General features: G+C 47.7%; 1 protein-coding gene across 1 annotated transcript in view; it reads left to right on the forward strand.

Annotated features, from left to right (window-relative positions):
• Nucleotides 1-1,452: 1,452 nt before the first annotated feature.
• The window catches only part of LOC130531225 (TRAF2 and NCK-interacting protein kinase-like), a 36,308-nt gene continuing 17,950 nt past the window's right edge, over nucleotides 1,453-19,810 (forward strand). The window contains 3 exon segments of the mRNA XM_057043162.1: nucleotides 1,453-1,730; nucleotides 1,990-2,055; nucleotides 17,880-17,936. Coding sequence (XP_056899142.1) covers nucleotides 1,674-1,730; nucleotides 1,990-2,055; nucleotides 17,880-17,936 — 180 coding nt within the window. The 5' untranslated portion in view covers nucleotides 1,453-1,673.

A 19,810-nucleotide genomic window follows, 5' to 3' on the forward strand; every position in this document is an offset into this window, starting at 1 on the left:
TGGGACATTAAAGAGGCACAAAAGTAAATTAAACAAATTAAACGCTCATTAGTACGTTTTTATTACGTTACAGTTGAGCTGAAATGTTGCGTCACTGCACAAATTGTGACTTGGTTCCAGAGACTAAACCCACATATCCAGCATGTCTTCGTGGGCTCCTTCCTGTTCCATGTGTTCTTTACGAGCACCAACCTGTAATCAAGCCCAGGATATAACGCGGCTGCGCGCTCAACGCGCCATCGAGCACAAGAGAGGAGCAGTGAAAGCCTCTCTGAAATATTTATCACTGTCTCCATTCCACACGCTCTATTTACCCCGTGTCCATCTGAGGGAGAGAAGATAAGAGGGGTGGAAGCGATACAGCAGCGAAGGAAAACAGCAGGAGTTAGAGTAATATCGCGTATTTGATCCACCAGTTGATGCTAGATTACCACAGGAGGTTTTTTCAAAATTGGACCCATGGTCTGGTTATAAAGGTGAAAGCAGATCTCTGTCACAGGAGGAGTACGGGGCCTTTTGGGTGGGGGCACAGCAGGATCATTTGTGCTGTGAGAGGCACAGAAATGGGAAAAAGGTGTCGTTTGGGACCATTTATGGTTAAAATTGGTCCAGCTCGTTAACGCCTGGCAGAAGAATCTGAGAAAAACTCCATAGAAGTTTACGAACTGGGGGAAGGAGGTTTTGGAAGGGTGTGTTGTGCTTATGGAACAGACGATTTATTTCCACTAAATATTTTTAATACGCATATAATCGTCACTGCTCTGCTTGACACATGATTCTTTCCTGCAGGTGGCAAATAAGCACATCAATAAAGCCTTAGTCAAATACCAGTCAGGCTAACTTTGATCCTACCATCAGCTGTTGAACTTAGCTGTTACTTTTTGATTGACGACCAGCAGTAAACCACAGACGAGCATGTCGTGTTCCTCTCTTCAGGAGATAAACGGTGAGATCCACCGTGTCCCACTAGTCACCATTAGCATGGACCAACCTGGACGATGGAGTCCTACTGATCATGGAGAGGCCAGAGTAGGGAGGCGGAAATGGTTAGTTGTTAAATGGGTAAAGACCTGGACGTGATTCCCCTCATCTCACTCCCAGAGGAGGTCCACAACAATCACCACATTGGCCACCAGATGTCAATGTGAATTCAAGAGACTGGAATTCAAGCAAATCTGACTTCACCTCATTTTATGTGATTTTTGCAAGCGTCGACGCCTCGGTGTTGCTATGTTGTCACCCAGTTAAATGCTTATAGTGCTTAATCCACACCCATGTACAGTTTAAGTGGTGTTATTGAGTTTAAATAAATATTATTCACCCCCCCCCCCACACATCTTTTTTGCTGTGGGCCCTAAAAACGCTCGAGCAGTCCCTGGATGAATGCGAATGGGCGTGGTCTAAGAGCGCGAGGGAGAGAGAGAGAGAGAGCGAGCGAGCGCGAGCGAGCATTAGCATTAGCATTAGCAGGGTTCCTGCTCCGGCAATTGTCGGTATGTTGCAGCGGCGGAGGAGCGTCTGTTCGTGATTAAAAAGAGGGAATAACGCGTTTTGGATAGAAAACACTTCCGGCGGGATCACTGAACAAACCACACGAGGATGACACACCCGTAGTCCACCAAAGGAGATTAAAACACGCTGTTATTCTGACAATTACACCGGTTTTTGCGAAAATGGCGAACGACTCTCCGGCTAAAAGTCTTGGGGATATAGACCTGGCATCCCTGCGGGTGAGTCTGGCACATAGGCGTTTTCGGAGCGCATTTTATGATTTGTTCATACGCACAAATTAAAGGTAAACACTGCTGTAGGCAGTGCTGTTGTTGACACAGCCCTATGGTGATTTTCTTTGTCTAATATCAAATGGATTGGGAGGCCAGCGAACCGGGCGATGCCGGCTGCTACATCGAACGCACCCGATCATAAAGGCTAGTGTGGATCAATAAATATCCCCTTTATTAAAGGTTTGTTTTGTGCTCTATAATCCAGGACCCAGCCGGGATTTTCGAATTGGTGGAAGTGGTCGGAAATGGCACCTATGGACAAGTGTACAAGGTTGGTGGGAGCCTCCATCTGTTTGTGTGTCAGAGCTTAAGATGTGAGCACGAAGAGGTGGAAAATGGGACGCAAACGACATTATTTGTGTTCTTCCGGACGTCTTTTCAACCTATATCAGAGCACGGCCTCCCTTCACTTCGCACCGCTTGTGCTTGGCCTAGATTACCTCTGGTTTAGCCCTTTGCTTCACATCCACTCATTTCAGCGATGCCCACATCATCCCAGTTCACCTATTTTGGTCCAGAGGAGCTCCCTCCTTCATCTTCTCCCGTCCACACCCATCTCAGATATTCTGTGCATACTACACGCTTTGCATTGCACTGACCAGGCCAAACCCATCCGTGCATGACAGCCTTTACCACGCTGACCGACTCGTGCGCCATTGGGTGGGCGGTGTTTCATTGCGCAGTTGTGCACAACATTGCCCAGCAGGCCTTTTTGCTGGAGTGACTCTTCACTGCATTAATGGGGATGGGCCTGTCCATCCCATCACACCCACACAGACACAATGTGGAAAAAGCATTTGAGGGAGACCTGGTGCTCCTGCAGCTCTGGTTTTTCACCACCGCTGGTGTGAGCAGCGACACCATCCTGCTGTTGCCTGGCAGAAATGAGACGCGGTGACAGCAGCACCACATCGAGCGCGCAGAGAGATTTTTAATATGAAAAGTCAGGCCTTTTTCTCAGAGGAAAAGCACATTTTGTTTCGGAAGGAGGCTCATTCAGACTGCTTCTGTGTGCTTTCCCACAGTTTTACATATCCCAACCTGGCGCCTCCCCAGGAGAAATGTTTGATCGGGATTATTGCTTATGAATATTACGTGATACAGAAGGCTGCTTCCCTTCGAGGAGCCGCAACATTTGAAAACCTGCAGGCCTCAAACTGCGAGTTAAGTTTGCTCGTGTCTGGAAAAGTGGAGATTTTGAGCAGAAAACGGATCAGAAATATATCAGCTCCTCTTTCTCTTTGGCACAGCTTGTTTTTGGCATTTATGTACATTCAATTGTAAAGTCACGTAGAAATGTGAAGGAATAGTGCTGACAAGGCAGTTTTATTTTCCCAAAAGCGACTGGTCTGGTCTGGAAGACCGAAGAAGAGATAAAGCATCTGGCAGCAGCTGCTGATGGCAGCAGCACTAACTCGCTCACAGAATTAGTTTGATTTGGCTCCTTTCATAGTTGAAATGTTACAATGATGATGTGTTAAATTGCGTTAATTTAGCCTCCGTGATGGATCGTTTTGCAGTAATCCGTGTTTCCCGTGAGAAAGTTTCCGGGCTGTATCAGCACTTTCCCAAACGCAGATACACACTCCTCAACGGTGACGGGACCTTGCGACACACTCTCCTGAATCTGGACGGCACGTAGACCAACTGTTCACCTCTCGGAACTCTGAGCTCTTTTCTGAACCAGCGGTTGTTCTAAATGTGCCAACTTCGCCGTTGAGCCGGCTCCGCCCTCTGGCGTGGGTTTATTACTCCTGCTGCCGTTGCCCTCCTTATCAGTCTTCCACTGGGGCGCGGACATTTCTGACAGCTTCGCTCACGAGGCATCCAAATACCGAAAAGAACACAGTTTAAAAACCTTTTGGGCACGATTGAGCGCTACGTTCCTGCTAGTGCATGTGTGCGCAGATGTGTGCAGATGTGAGCAGATGACACGCCGACGCGCGTTTGAATCCTCGTTGCTTTAATGATACTTTGGCACGTGCAGAGCATGTGTGCGTCAGGAAATCATAAATAACATTTCAGGCGCCATTTATGACTGTGAAACGGAGTCTGAGGAAGAGTTTATTCACCTCAATCGCTGCGGCAAACGTGCGCATTGTTGAACGTCGCGTCATGTCTCACAAGTTCATCGTCCGATTCGGACCTCGGAGCGGCGACGTGTGTGTTTATTGCAGCCATGTGGGTAGAAATCAGCTGTTGGGATGGAAACTTAAAGGAAAGGAGTGGTTAAAAAGCGAGGAAATGGTGGAGCAGCACGCACCCTTTAATTACCCAAGTGGTCCCTTCGTGTGATGGAGCTTTAGACTTTAATGTTTTCCACGTACGATCCCGAATGAAGATACATGCGATGTTTAGAATTAATGCAGCGTCGAAGAAGAGCAAAAGGAGGCTGAAATGTCCGGATGTAGTGGTGACATTCAGAAAGAAGAAAAGATGGCGAGCGACGCATCAAAGTTCGTGTTTGATGTAAACACGAGGAGGTAAAAGGGAAAAAACAGGGTCCAAAAAAAGCCTCAGAAGGAAATTTTAACCTCTGGGGGTAAGACCACACTGATTTGGGGCTGGGAATCCCCCCGTCAGAGGAAATGGTTTAACCCTTTCTGAGTTAAACACTTTTGCTGCTATCTTATAGACTTTTTATCGAGAAACTGACGCACACACAGGTCGCACACAGAACTTTTAGCTTTTTAATGTTGGAAATGTGAAGTCGGGGTCCCTCTGCGTTGGTGAGGAAGCGGCGGAACAGCTGAAGGCGTCGGTGCAGCGAGGAGAAACCACTGGCTGTGCTGCCATGGCTAAATTAGAAACCATTTCTGATGCTCCGCTTCCCGTCAAACATTCACGGAATCGCTGCAGAAGCCTCAGACGTAGGCTGACATCTGCTGATCGACGTGGCTGATTGTGGGATGTCGACTCATCTTTCGTGGTCGATAAATCATCAGAAACGTTGCAGCATAAAGACGGCGACATTCGCCGCACTGACAAATCAGTGATTTGAGGCTCCAGGTTATTCAGAGTTAACCAGAGTTGGACAATCGGCTGCGTCGCTGCCGGTTCTGAAGACAGAAGCAGGGTGTGGCCGTCCACCGGCAGCCTGTCATCAGCTGGTCGAGCACCAGCACCACGGCTCTCTTCAAAGGAAACGCGCCCCAGAATTTAGACGACCGGACGCGCCACAACTGAGGCCTCGGCACCTGTGGTCACGCACGACAGAAGTGATTATTCCTTCGCTAAGGGGGCTAAAACACTTCTGCTGGACCGGAGAGGCGGACCAGGACGACCATATGCAGCAGACCTGCAGCAGTCAGGAGGAGCTGGCTCGTGCCTCGGCGGCTCACCGGCCTCCTGGAACGGTCGCCTTGTCGGCGGCGACCTTTCGCGGCGCAGGCGGAACTACAACGGCGACCTTTCCACCGGAGCAGAAGTAGAAGCTCCGCAACAACCTGAAGTGAGCCGCAGCAGGGAAGTTGTGATTGTTGCAACGCCACGCCTCGTGCACTCAGACTTCCCTCGTCATCGTGATGTTAATGGCTAAAGTTTCCGACACGTGCTGCTGTCAACTGGTTTGTCTGGTCTTGTTGCCATGGCGACGGCTGCATTAAAATAATAATTACTGGATTGAGACATGAAAATCATGGTAAAGTGTAAATATTTAATTACAGAGGTAATAATTATGTATCAGATTGATACTGAAAGATGACGAACCCCCCCCCACCCCTCACTTATCCCCACCAAGCAGTGATGGCTGGGAGTTGAACCAGAACCTTCGGACTGTGACTTGAGCTGCTCCAGCTTAATGGACACATCTAAAATGCTACTAAAGACACATATTTTGGATTTATTTTTTTTCGTAATCGTTTAAATGAGTCTGTTAGCAGTCGTCAGCTCTGGCTGCTAGCTACAGCTAAGCTAAAAATAAGACAGCGGCTCAGGCTGTATCTGGGTCACGTTCCTTTGATGCTTATTGTGTCGACTTTGCATTGACTGCACTGTTCTGTGTGCATGAAAGCCACAAAAGTGTAGGATCCCTTGCATGTTTCTTTCCATGTTTTGCAGAACCAAGACATCAAACAAAAAAACCAACCATAGTGACGCCCCTGATTTGCTACGTTGGTAGGAACACAGGAGCTAATATTACATTACTGTGGGGTTTTTAGACAAAGGCAGGTGTTTGTTAATGTTTTACCGCTCCAGAACACTCGAGTCGCATTGTCAACCGGGATAAAAATGGTCAGGAAATGGGCTGAGAAAGGGTTTGTTCAAATGGATACAGAACAACAATATTTCCAAATCACAGGCCACCTTTTCCAGAGATTTCCGCCAGGTTTCCTGCCTGTTTTTCCTTTGAGCTCCGACCGTATTGATTTCTGTCGGCAGGAGTGAGCATGGATCCAACGGTCCCTTCATTCTCTTATCTGTGACCTGCTCCTGCCTGATTTAAAAAAAACAGTGAAAAGCTTCTCTGTTAGGAGCCAAAATGGCCGCCGCCTGTGCACATGTGCTTGGAATGTGGGCGTGGCCAGACGTTGGACTTCCTGGAGCAAACGCGTGGTTACACAAACTGTTTTACTATATAATGACAATTAAACGGTCTGGTTTGGAAGACAAACTAAAGTTCACAGCCTGTGGTTACTTCTGGAGCTCGGCTGGTTTAACTTTTACATTTTGACATGTTTTAAGTTTAAGCCTTTCCAAAATATACAATATGCAAAAGACAAAGGTTCTTGTTTAAATGTATTAATAAACGAATCAGACTTACTGGCCCTCCATTGGCCCAGAACTTAATAAATGAGATGATTTAATAACAGCCAGGGAAGGAGCTGTGTCTTTAAGGATTTAGACAGTTAGAGTTTTGGCCGAGCGTCTTTTGAGTGAATCTGGATAAATTGCGGCTTTGATTCGAACTAAATACGGACTAACTGTCCTGCAGATGAAGGCACAACCCAGCGTCCCTCAGATTGGCTTATGAAAAACCTCTCGGCACACACACACACACACACACACTCACACACACACACACACACACACACACACACACACACTCACACACTGGCACTCTTAGCGTCTGCTGCAGCCTCTTAATGACAGTTGGCCTGTCTGAGCTTCTGTGGTTTACTGGTGTTCATGGTGGACAAGTGGGGGGGGGTGGAGGCCATCTGGAGATGAGCAAATCTGCTTTGGGGTGAGGAGGGTGCAGGTTGTCCGGGGTGAAGCCCAGCTTGGTTCTGGTTGGATATGTAACCTTTGGGTAAAGGTGTGTGGTCAAACACATGCAGCATCTGATTCGTTGTTTTATTATCTGTCTGTGAGGAAGCGCCGTAACTTCCCATAATGAAGTAACAGTAAATGGGGGGTAAATGGGGTAGTTTGAAGCTCTAAACCCGGCCGGCTTAGCTCCGCTCTGCAGGACATGTGATTAAAACATGCAGATGTCACGTGGAGTCGTCGTCATTTCCTCCACGGAGGAGCCAAAGGTCTAAAGTGCACCAGAACACGGGCGAGAGATCCGCAGAATCTGAGGCTTGTGCGGACGTTCAGCCGTACCCACCGGACCAGTGGAAACATTTATCTGTGTAAAACTCCAGCAGCTAGCCTCCAACCTCACCACACCGCAGACTGCACGGCTCTGTGGTGGTGTCGCTGTCATGCTGCATTACTATAGAAGCGTTTGTCCTGTCATTGGCTACAATCAATCCAGGATTTTACATTCAGGTCCAAGAGGATCAACAGTGGACCCAGTAGTCATCACAGCTACTGTGTATTATGTTTTTAACAGGGTTATTTAGCTAAAGGACAAATAAAGGCAGAATGGAATGTTTTCTTTACACTAATTACCCTTTTAATGGCTCAAAGTCTCATGCACGCACATGCACTTGTTGCTGTTATGAGATAAATCCTGTTTTCTTTCCTGGAGCTCCGTAGCTCCTTTCAGAGCTGCACACATTGGGACAGCTGGCAGGGACGACCGACAGCCTCATTAGCTTTTGTTTTCGTCTGCTTCAAAACACCGTGAGTCAGGCTGAACCGTCACCTGACTGCAGAGCGGGCCGTGCGATTGGGCCGCCGGGATGAGTCGGAGCCAGCTGACCGGAATCCAGGCCTCCAATTGGGCTGGAGTTTCTCAGGGCTCCCTCCTGTAGCCGGGCAGAACCTGTGCAAACTTCCAACTACTGAAAGGTCTGAAAACACACGCTAACTGTAGCCGTCAGTGAGCGGTAGTATAAAAGCCAAACTATGTGGGGAGCGAGTCGTTTGCCCGGAGCGACGACCTGCGGTAGTGGAGAGAACATCTTTGTTGACCCGCGATGAAGTTGGCTGAACACAGGCTCCGTTGCCACGGCTCTGAGACCGTTTGTGTTGCCACGCGGGTGCAGGAAATCAAGCGCCCCTCGGATGTTGTTGCTAGCGTGGTCGGGGCGGTTCGTTCCAGGGGGACCCGTGTGTGTTTGTGAATGCGTTGATTCAGTTTGAAGACACTTTTTCGGAAGGTGACACCCCCCCAGGTGCCCGTTTCTAAGCAGTTTTGGTGCAATATCTGCTGTTTCAGGTGAATTCAGTCGGCCTGAAGCGTCACAGCGGCACAGTCATGTGACACCACAAAGCTTCCCTGTTTTCCTACCTGATGCATCTTAGTTGTTAATCTGTTGTTGTCTGTTTGAAGCCGGCCGTGCTCGCTAAAGGTTAACACTCATGCCACAGCCATCTCCACTCCTGTTGCTATAGTGACAGCCACAGTCTGTGAGGAGGCCACTGCTTTTTGTTTTTTTTTCTTCTTTCCACGTGTTGGGTTTTTTTTGTCAAGGCTGTCAGATGCCTGCTGCCTAGCTGCCTTTGAGCAGGCTGATGGCAGCTGGTCCACGGGTTGCTGGAGGGGCTCCGTGCACGCCTACTGCTGTTCTCCCTGTGAGACCCCCGCCCCTCCGTCACACCATGGAGGTTACCGTGGAGACTGAACTGCTCAACAGTCCACCACATTAGCTTAATTTATTAACACGAGGTCGATTTCTGTCTTGCTTTATTGCAGCGTTGCGTAACTTTTAACAGTTTTATTCTTTCGAGTAACGTCTGCGTCACCGTTGGAAACCTCATTGTTTAGAGTCTCTGGCTGTTTGAGAAAGTGGTTGAAGTTGTAGGGCAGCAACACCTCATCCGTACCTGATCATTTCCTACCTAAATCTGGTGGAAACAGCCTTGAGAACATGTTTGGGCATGTCTGTGGGAAACTGAGGGTGTGTGTGAGTGTGTGTGTGTAAGATATTTAACAACTTACCATCCTTACGTTCCTCCTTTTACATGATATGTAACATATCAATTAACTGGACGTTGTTGATACTATTTGGAGTTTTCCATTTACTCATGTGCTTTTCTCAAATCTTAAACATGTCTTTGTTTCTTCAGGGCAGTCTTGAGTAAACTGCTTTAACCCAGTTTACTGGTGACAGACACGGAGTCACATGAGCAGTAAATGCTAAGGGATGGAACCAGTTTTCCCCTCTAGGAATAACTCTGCCCCCGTCTTGGTAGAGTTCTTCTTTATATTGCCCAACGTATCTCCTATAAAGCTTTTGTTTGTTCTTTTTCAGTCTAAAATAATTATTTTGTTGTCAGCAATGTGCATTAAAGCACAGTATTGTTTGATAGGTCGATTCCATAAGGAGTTAATTTCCTCATGTTTTTTAATACATATCTTTTAATGTGTTTAAATATTAAGCTCAAAGGGAGCAGATTAGCTCCAGCCAGTGGCTCACAGGATAGTTTAACATAGCATGTTAATATTGCTACCGTCAGGACGTCCTTGTGTGTCGCTGTGCAGCGTGCTGAGGCGTGACCATCGTGGGTGACGACATGTCTGAAGCTAAACGGCGAGGCGGATGATGAAAACCTCGTGCAAATCCTCGACGATTCCCTGCATCCCTTCTTCATCCCCCCCTCACTTTTTGAAAAGGTGGTTTGTTAAACGGCGTAACCTTGGTGCGTCTCTGTCCTCAGCTCGTTGTCCGTTTTGGACTTTTTTTGCCCTCCGGACCAGCCCCGTCCTTTCACAACATCTGCCCAAAGTCGACGGTCCAGTGAGCCGCTAACCTCCCTCTGTGACTAACATGTCTGGAGGACACGCGTGCATGTGGCGTTGTTGTCACGTGTGGGGAAAACTGTCACCCCTGATGGATCAGATCGATACTGGCCATCAGTGCTAGCGGAGGGGAGCTTTTAAGAGACCTGTTTTGGCTTTGCCCTCTTTATCTGCACGCTCTGCCCTTTCATTCCCTCCCTCCTTCTCTGGTTGTAGGTTAAATCTCTGTCTATTTATAGCAGCAGCAGAGCCGAGTTGTGGGTCAGTATGTTGAGGAGGAGGAGGGGCGGCCGTCGCCGCGTGGCACATCACGGCCTGCTTGACTGGCTTCACGTCTGAAATGTGAGTGGTGGGTGGTCAGCAGAAATAATGAGAAAGGAGAACCAGAGAGAAATGACAGCCTGTTTGTGGGGATTAATGAATGCAGCTTGTTGCACATCTAAAATAGCCCGCTTCCCCTCACTGTTGCCGCTCACACGCTGTCTCGCTGTACCGGCTGAATGGCCTTTTTACAGCGTGTTGACAGAAGGAAGAGGCTGGGTGGAGCGGAATCCAGGTCAGTGGGTGATTCAGGCAGTCCAATCCTCGGAACACCGAGTCACCTAAAAACAAGAGCTGCCAAAGGAATGTTGTGCCGGAGCACAATGACGGGGGCGAATCAGTGCGTTGGCATTTTTTTATGATGATAAAACCGGCGGCTTTTGTCAGGCAGCGGGGTTTTCTCACAGAATTCCCGAAGAACGTTGCAATTCCAAGAAGATTATTTCATCCCCGTGTAAATAAAGGTCGATTCTACCCACAAAATCCCAGAATAATTTGGGGAAAATGAATCCTCCATGCCTGATTACAGCAGCCTTGCTAGCAGCTCGTCTCCCTCAGCAGCGAGCAGCGGATCTTTGCAGCTCCTGTTGATTTGGGGCTTTTCTGGAATCACTTCTTATGCCTGGTAATCCCGCAGCTCTGTGCGCTGGAGAACACAAGGGCATTTTCTTCTGCACCACTGGGCTGCTCTCGTCTCGTGCCGTGGAATTTCGTTTCAGCTTGGCTCATCATCGCAAGGTTCCAATTTCAAGGTTTTTCCAGCCGAAGCTAAAATGTGGTAGCACGAGCGTCCATTATGGTTCAGATGGACAGAACTGAACAGCAAGTCCATTTACCCAAAACCGAGCATCGTAATTAGTTTATTTCATCAGCAGCATTCGGTTTATTCCAGACTGTTTTTTTTTTCTCTGCTTCTTTTGTATGTCGGGAATTTCAAGAGGAAAATTATATGTGATCTTGGGCGTCTGTGTGGCGACCTGTGGTGATGGCTGGCACGGGAGCATGACAAACATCTTCTGTCCTTCTTCTTCAAAACAAATCCCAGTTCTGTCTGTTCTGACAGGGCAGTTGGTTCTGTTAATCCTCTGGAACCGGACACGACCGGCAGAATTAATCATGATGGGATGGGGGGGGGCTTGGCTCCCTCCACGGATGCTGCGCAGCATCGGCCATGTGGACCACCTGCCCTTTCGGTCTAACCTGGCTAATAATGTCCAAACACGACCAAAACCAGCGCTTGCTCGTAAAACGCGCCTGATAATAAGGTTCAAAAAAGGCTCCTAAAGATGTCAGCCTGCACTAACAAATATAATCTGTTGTCAGCGAGAGGCTCAGTGAACCAAATCCTCACTTGCACCCTGAGATGAGCAACCATTCGGGCTAATCTCTCTCTGGATGCTGATTCAACATGTGCGTAAATGTGACGACGTTCCTGCAGTCGTCACCTGTTTGCTCTCCCCCAGCTCCCAACCTCTGTGCTCCATGTGGCGGCAGGACGGCCACGCACTTGTTTTATTCATTGGGTCTCTGTTGATGCCGTAAAGGAGTGAAATCTGAATGAAAGAGTGACCTTTTCCATATTCATCCATCTGTCACTGCGGTTTATCTTCCGGTTTGACGTCTTTACTGGGGAAACCTGTTGCCAGGGTGCTCCAGCAACGCCGGCAGAGCCTCCTACCTGCCATCTTTGCCTCCCGCCCTTGATGGATCGCCGTCATCTCTGCAGCTTCATGCTATCTTCTGTCTTCTCTTGCATTCTTTCGATGGCCGCTGCTGAAACGTGGTGAGCGGAGCGGCGGAGGATCCCTCACCAAAGAGATCCTGGTGTTACAAAACCCTCCGTCTTCAGTTTCCCCTCTCCCGCCTCCCATCCTGCTTTTCTCTTTTTTTCAGCTGTGTGTTTTCACTGGCGGTTAAAACATCTCCCTCCTAATTAGGCGTGCCTCACCCTTCCTCAGTACCCAGGGGAAAAAGAACCACTTTCTTTTATTACAGCCTGTCATGAATGTGAAACCTCCTTCAGACCTGGCTCTGCCGGTGCTGGAGCCTATATTTACACAAAGCCTCCCCTACAACCATCCGGATCCCCTCATTGCTCTGGGAGGCTTTGAAGGAGTGATAAAGATGCCGCTTGTTCCAGTGGTTTGGACGTTTCCCAGCAACGGGGGCCAGCCTGGCACATATCGCCAACAAGCATCAGATCAGACATCTGAAAAGGTCCGCGTCACACCCAGGTCCAACCACTTCCTGTGACTTTCCTCCTGTAACTTCCTGCCTGCACAGAGGCCGAGCGTGATTTGTGGAGGCCTAACCCCACGGACGACAGATGAGAGCCATCATCTTCTTTGGCTCCTTCTCTTGAAAGACTTGCAGTTTTCTCAGTCTTTGAAGGTCCCCTCCCTTCTGCCTTCCTGCCCCTCTTCCTTCCGCTCTAAGGTTCAGAGGGTTCTGTTTATCTGCCAGGCTTTTCAGCCCACTGCACACTGCAACACCTACTCAGCATCTGTCAGAGGGCCAATGGAACCAGCGTTTGTTTGGCACTGGCTCTAGAATTACTTGGACTCATTTAAATGCTGTTCCAGTCCGTAGTTAAGTTCGTAAAAGCAGGTGAATGCATCAAATAAACCCCCATTTCCCGATTAAAGCTGGTAAACATAAAATGACTGGTCATATTCAAGGATTTTAAGGTAACCAACTCATTCTCGTGGGTTTTACGGTGCTTGTTTTTATTTTATTTGATTACTGAGCTAAAATGTGGGTTGTTCTTAGCAGGAAATGCTTTACCTTAAGCAGCCCACATATTTTTCTTTTTAAATTGCCTTTTAGAAAACCAAACAATGTAAAACAATGTGCCAACTGTGTAAAGTTAGCACCGTTCACACTGTAGCCGCCTGATCCTTGTAAAACACGTGCTGATATCCCAGCAAATACACCTTCCCCCGTGCACTCTTCTGACCTCTGCCCCATTTTAAACTCCGTTACCTTGTCACAGTTTGCTCCGTTTCCATGGTGATGCATTATAGAGCATTGCTCCCAGAGGGGCCTTTGCATTATTTTGCCAACCTTGAAGACACATGTGGAGCTTTTTAAAATAAAGCCTGTTTGCCTTCAGAGTGGCTTGTTTCTACACGGTTGTCTTTAACCCCAGTTCCTCCCCGCGATCACAATCGTCTGCTTGTGCTACTTTTTTTTAAACGCTTCAAAGATCAGTCGAGAGCCGGTTTTGTGTCTGCTGATCATCTGACTCATTGGCAGTACGTTACCAGCAGCATTATTCACCCAGTTCTTCTCTGAGCCTGTGGAGCTGCTCCAGCCCTCAACGCTCTGTTGTGCTGCTGCCTGTGTTGCGTCAGTGACTAGAGAAAAGTAGGCCACGGGCCGTGTTGGCGGCGCACAGCTGATCTGAAGAGCACACGTGCGCCATCAAAATGAGCCTTGTCCGACATGGCCGACCGCACGCACACACACATGATTATTAATTGCTCTGGCATGTAATGATATCACACACGCACACGCACACACACACACAAATGAACTCTAGCTAACATGCTAATTAAGTTAGTGCGGGCTCTGTTCTAATTCAAGCTCTTGTTTGCAGGTTGAATTTAAGCAGCTTTGGACTCCTGTGGATTATTCGGCCTTGTTTCAGAAACGCCTACTTTATTTACTTTATTTACTTTAGTACAAATTTTTGGGAAATTAGTAAGTGGGAGCCCAGGGGGGGAGCATTTAAAACTAAACGGAAGGAAATGAATATTTCCAGCAGATAAGCAGGAGGATGAGAGTAGCGAGTATGAGCCAGACCGTCCATCGATTACGTGGTTTGACAGAAGCAGCTATAAATACTGAGAATCAGCTGAACTCGTGTTCTGTGCTGGATCTGAACACTCAAGAGTTCCTGTTCACCCAGGCAGAAGGACGGCGTGTGGGGGAGTTGTGGGTCACTGGGAGCTGCAGGAGACACCGAGCCAAGAGAGATAAAAACAGATGCTCTGTTATTCACGATGTTTAACTCTGGTGTCACTCTGCTCATAAACCCAACAAACGATTCTCACAACTTTTCCCGTTTCCTCTTTTTAGTTTTGCTTCGTAGCAGCTGTAGCTGGTGGTTCACAACACCTCTACTAACAGCCTTGTCCTCTCAGCTGCTGCATCATCTAATAATGATATTCAGCTCATTTCATGCTCACTTCCCCTCTGGAGGAAGCGTGCATCAACCCTTGCACGTCCAGTTTAATATCCGAGCTGTAGTAGTCCTGTTTCCATTTCTCTAATTGCAGCGTAAATGGTGAGAAATATTCCACTTCCCACGCACACGGTCCTTAATTCACATCCTCGCCATCTTCCCCCAGCAGCATCTTATTTAGTTAAAGTCGAGGATCCCAGAAGAATCGGGGTAATGCTTGAAGTTTGAGCTCCGTGAAGTCATTTGGAAGCTCCGGTGTTGTGGGTCGTCAGCCTGGTTATGAGCAGTATCCATTTCACCCGTGGTCATTCCTCCCCGAAAAGCTAAAAATAGTGACAGCACATTACACGATGGAAAGTTGAACCGGTTCCCAGAATGTCACCCCCACCTTACTACGGCCAGATCTAATTACAACAGCTCTGCATCGCTGCGCCTGCTTAACTACAGAACAGGATCAGCATCTCTTCACTTCTGTTCTTAAAACCATTGAGAGCTGCTCTTCAAGAACCGATATTGGAAAATAATTCAGCTGCCACATGATCCTCGTAAATGTGTCTGTTGGTGTGTGTGTGTGTGTGTGTGTGTGTCGACGCTAACACGTTAACTGTGGAAAAACGCCATGAAATTAGGGACCCGATCACGCCGCACACATCCCCATCGGGGAACACTTTGGGTTTGTTTGAACCCTGGTCAGGTTTTCTTTTAGAGCAGCTAGAACAAGAAGTGTGTTCGGTGTGTGCTTGTATCTGTGCACGTGATGTGCGCTTCAGTGTGTGTGCCAAAGCTTGCACCTGGCTCCTTGTCTGTGTCCGCAGCTCAGAAAGTGTGTGAGAGTGGCAATAAAGGGCCCCTTGTAACACACACACACACACGCACACACACACACAGATGTGTTCTCACAACTTCAAAGGGCTGATTGAGGGTTAGAATTGGGTTTAGATTAAGGCAGTGGTCAGAGTTTAGGCATGAGGCCTGTGGGGAGGATTAGCTTAAAAGGCTGGGCAACACATATCAGTCCTCACAAAGATGGATGCCACCGATGATTTGGGGCTGGTAACGTCACCAGTATAGTTGTGGTTGTTTACTGATTACCAGGAGGCACCGTCCCAATACCTGGTCCCCTCCCCTGTCATGCAGTCCACGAATCCATGGAAGGTTGCAGTAGATCACGGCGAGGGTCACTGCAGGTTAGCTTATCTGACGGTCGGGTCTGGGCTGCACCGGCGTGTTGGTGCTTCCCTCCACCTTGCAGAGAAACTTGGTTTCCTTTAATCGGAAACCCAGGTGGACCCGAGCGCTGGTGAAGTAGTCAGATTCTGGACAGACTCTGCAGGGTTGGACTGTCCCCGGAGACACGTGTTATCCTTGTGAGGTTAAATAAAATAAAGGTGTGTCTCCATCTCCGACATCGGGCGAAACTAAGCTTCTCCTGCAAACACTCGCTTGCCTCGAGGGCATAAGCGAGGAACGGCGAGCACTCCAGTGAAACCAGCGCACGTTTCAGCGCTTGTCCCCTCCAGGCCTTCCACGTGTTGGGGGAGGCCAAGGCCAAACGTCCCCGTCTGGGAGCTGGTTTTTCCAGGCTTTGTTCAGTCCATCATGGCTGAGTCTTTGTCCCCAGAGGGCCAATTTAAGGTTTTATCATCTGTCTTAGACGCAACACTCCATCGCTCCCGTTATCGGAAGGCTGAGGTTTTCCCACCGCAGTCAGATAATGGAGGGAGTCGGGTGACACAAAAATTAAACTGTGTGTAGTGTAGAGTCAGCTGGGAGGTGTTAACCTGCCCCACGCTCAATAGCAGCACCACTGCTGCTCATGGTCTCTTTGTGTGGACATGAAAGGTCTCCTGAGGAGGAGCTCACGTTGCATCCCAAAATTCCAGTAACCTGGTCTGGAAACATCCACCTTCAGTGTCAGGAGAGGTGAGAACCAGAAAGGAACCCCACAGATGAATGATGTCCTGTCATGTGTGTGTGTGTGTGGTGTGTGTGTGTGTGCTTGTGTGTGTGTGTGTGGGGGACTCACTCTGTCTGAATCTTGTTTCTGGACAAAGGAAAGAAGGTGATGTCATCTTTTAGCTGTTGTGTGCAGGCTGCGTGTGTGTGTGTGTGTGTGTGTGTGTGGGGGGGGGTGCTGTAATTATTACAGTCTGCATTTTGAGGTCACCTTACACACTCAGACACACACAGACGCACTCAGGTTGTGCGCTAGTTATAACTCACTTGTTTTCGGTTTCAGGAAGTGGAAGAGTTGTGATTTGTCCGGATGTAGGACATTTATCAACACATGTCATGATGTCACTGTCCAGACAGTGCTCCAGTTTACACACACACACACACACACACACACACACACACACAGAGCACATTCATCTAATAGCACATTATTATCATTATTAATAAAACAGGCCTGTGTTCCAGCAACATGGAAGTGCTCATTCTTAGTTGGGCCCAAAGGGTCCACATGCTGTTTCTGTGTCCAGACTCAATTCAGCAGCTGCAGCAGATGTAGATTTGAGTGTGTTAGTATTTAAATACCATCTACGTGTGTGTGTGTGTGTGTGTGTGTGTGTGTGTGTGTGGTGTTGACCCTGCAGCGAGCTGACTGGATGTGAAGGGCCATGGATCCAGAGTAAACGTGTCTGCTGGTCCGCGCCTGTTTTAGCAGAGAAACTTTATACTTTAGGATTTTTCAAGCTGTGATTGTTTTTCAGGATATTAAACTTCCACCTGTGAACGTTTCCAATATTGAAAAACGATATCAAACATCCAGGAAAGAAGCCGTGTTTATGCCTTATTTATGCATCCGTGTGCAGGGAAATGAGTTCAAAATTAACCTCAGACTCCTGGAAAAGAGGCACAAGAGGTCGATGGAGGGTTTCACAATCAGATTGATCTTTTTAATCGGTGGCTAAAAGATTATTCTATTTTTATCTATTGATAACCAACAAGCTAATCTGTTTTTGCCTTCTCTACCAGGACTTTAGCATTCAATTTAAAGTATGTAGTGACTCAATATTGATGTAATTTAGAATAGCGAAGCACCTTAATTACAAAGCTTGATATTAAGGTGTGAAAGAGACAAAACAAATTGTAATATTCATCTAGCGCTAAAGCTAAAGCACTCAATATGGGATCTATTTGCACAAGTGTACTGGATCTCAGGCTTGTGATGCTCAGTCAGCATGATTTAATTCTTTTTTTTACCCATATCTCGTATAGTTTCCATCTTTTTTCTGTTTCAGACCATCGGCTGTGAATTTCCAAACCGTTGTTTGAGACAAAGAACTTGTGCTACATGTGGTTTTTGCTTTTTATGAGCCAAATCATATATTCTGGAACATCTTGATTATGACCACACACAGGCTCTTAAATTGTTTACTGGCTGGCTTCTTTCAAAAAGAATGAAATAAGAAAAATCCACCCTCTGTGGCCACAGTCCTCGACCTCCTCCATTCTGATGAAATGCAAAGTTACAGCTCTCTAATCTCCTCTTTTTTTTGCTTCTCACCAGGGACGACACGTCAAAACGGGACAACTGGCGGCCATCAAAGTCATGGACGTCACCGAGGTCAGTAAACACCACCGTGTTTTCACATTATAGGATTTAAACCCTCAAGTAAAACGGAAGCTTTAGTTCAGGAAGTGCTCCATTTGATGGATATCTTCATTTCAGTCTAGTCCAGCGTGCGTCTCTACTGATGGCTACATTTTCTGGTCCCAACTAATGATCTTAATGACAGAATTCTGGGGATTTGATCCATATTCCTTCGCTGCCCAGACACCTTAAAGAGTAATGAGCATTTCATTAAGGCTGCCACATAAAATCCTTTAATCTGGGGCGACCAGATTGTGCTGTCTGTCTTTCAGGACCCTGCTGATTTTAGCTAATACTTCAGCAACAGTTCACGGTGCACCTCACATACGCACGTATATCTGCCCTCACAAATCATCAACGGGAAGGATTTTACCTTAAAGTCCCGGAAAACTAAAAATATCCGCTTAAAACTGCAGCCGTGTCATTAGTCTGCCTAAAGTCATGACACAGCAGATCCAGTTTGGGTTGGAAAAGCACATGACACACGACCGTCTCCTGGCATGTGCAGGAAGGCTTCTCATACCCGTCATAAACCGCTCCTGGACACGTCCCTTTTCCTGTTTTTGTACGTCCACTCTTTATCTCGTGTCGGCAACAGTGTGCCGTGACCCACATTCCACTTCCTGTTCCATATACAGAGTGGGATGTGGAGACTCAGAGGGAGAAGCAGGAACACTTAAAACGACAGTGAGATGACAAAAAATGTCTTTAAAGGGGCTCTGGTCTTTATTTAAACTGGAGTTTTGGTCCACACGAGGCTTAAACCTTCCACACGGACCTTTGCAGGCGCACGCCATGTTGCTGATCGCATGTTGTGACCTTTAACCTCTATTTCAGTGCTTCTGAGGGACAAACCCTGTTTCCTTTAGAGCCACAGCAGTTTGAGTTTGGATTTGGGGTATTTCTGGTGAGCAGGAGGCTGGACGGCCAGGAATGGCCTCGGAGACGTCTGCACCAGCCAAGTTTCCCCACTTTTCTCCGCGCGTTTCTGTTTCAGGATGTTGAGAGAATAAGATGGAAGGGCAGGAAGTCGGGGCCTGAAATCTAAGCAGATGCAGAGCGAGCTTAGATAACAAGAAGAAAGTCCCTTTTCTGCTGAGAGAAGGTTCATCTGAAGTGCAGTGGGATTATGGGAGTGGCAGCCCGCGGTCGCCCATCCAGCCTCCCGCACCTCTGGGATATTTCTCTCCAGAGTGTTTTCGCTTTACATCCCTGTTGTCTCCCGTCATGCTCAAACTAGATAACAGCTAAAAGAGTTGCAGCAACTTTGCCTGCAGTGTCTCCCTGACGATGGTGACTGGATGTAATTCAGCGGGCTTTACCAGAGGAAATTGACCCCCATTAGTGGGAAGGAAATCCCAGCAGATGTTTCTGTCCTCACTTTTAGGTTCCCTGCCTAAATGAATTGCTTTGCTAACCATTTTTTCTTCCCTGTGGTTTCTCCGTCCCCGAATGTCGCTTCATAAACAAGTCTGCGTCTCACCGCCCACAGCGGCCCACTGCTCCCCGTCCACTCGGGAGGTTTGGAAGTGAAAAAAAGCAGGAGGTGTGAAAACAATGGCCTCGACTCGTTGTCTTGGAAAATAAATCCAACATCTCCTGAGACTGTCCAGTCTTTTCCCCTTAAGATAAAACTCCAAACCCCAAACTCCAATTATTCTATAGAAACTGTCGGCTTTTGTGGCTGTTATTCTTCAGAAGATTGAGATCTTTTTTATTAATCGTAGCCACAACACTTGAGGTGATCCCAGCAACATTTCCTTTCCCTTCCAGACTCTTGGTTCCTCATTAGGATGCATCCACCTCTTCTGTCACACATGGACACCAGAGTCCACCCCTGCTCCATT

Source organism: Takifugu flavidus, chromosome 1 (assembly GCF_003711565.1).
Source record: "Takifugu flavidus isolate HTHZ2018 chromosome 1, ASM371156v2, whole genome shotgun sequence".
In the NCBI taxonomy this organism is placed as follows: domain Eukaryota; kingdom Metazoa; phylum Chordata; class Actinopteri; order Tetraodontiformes; family Tetraodontidae; genus Takifugu; species Takifugu flavidus.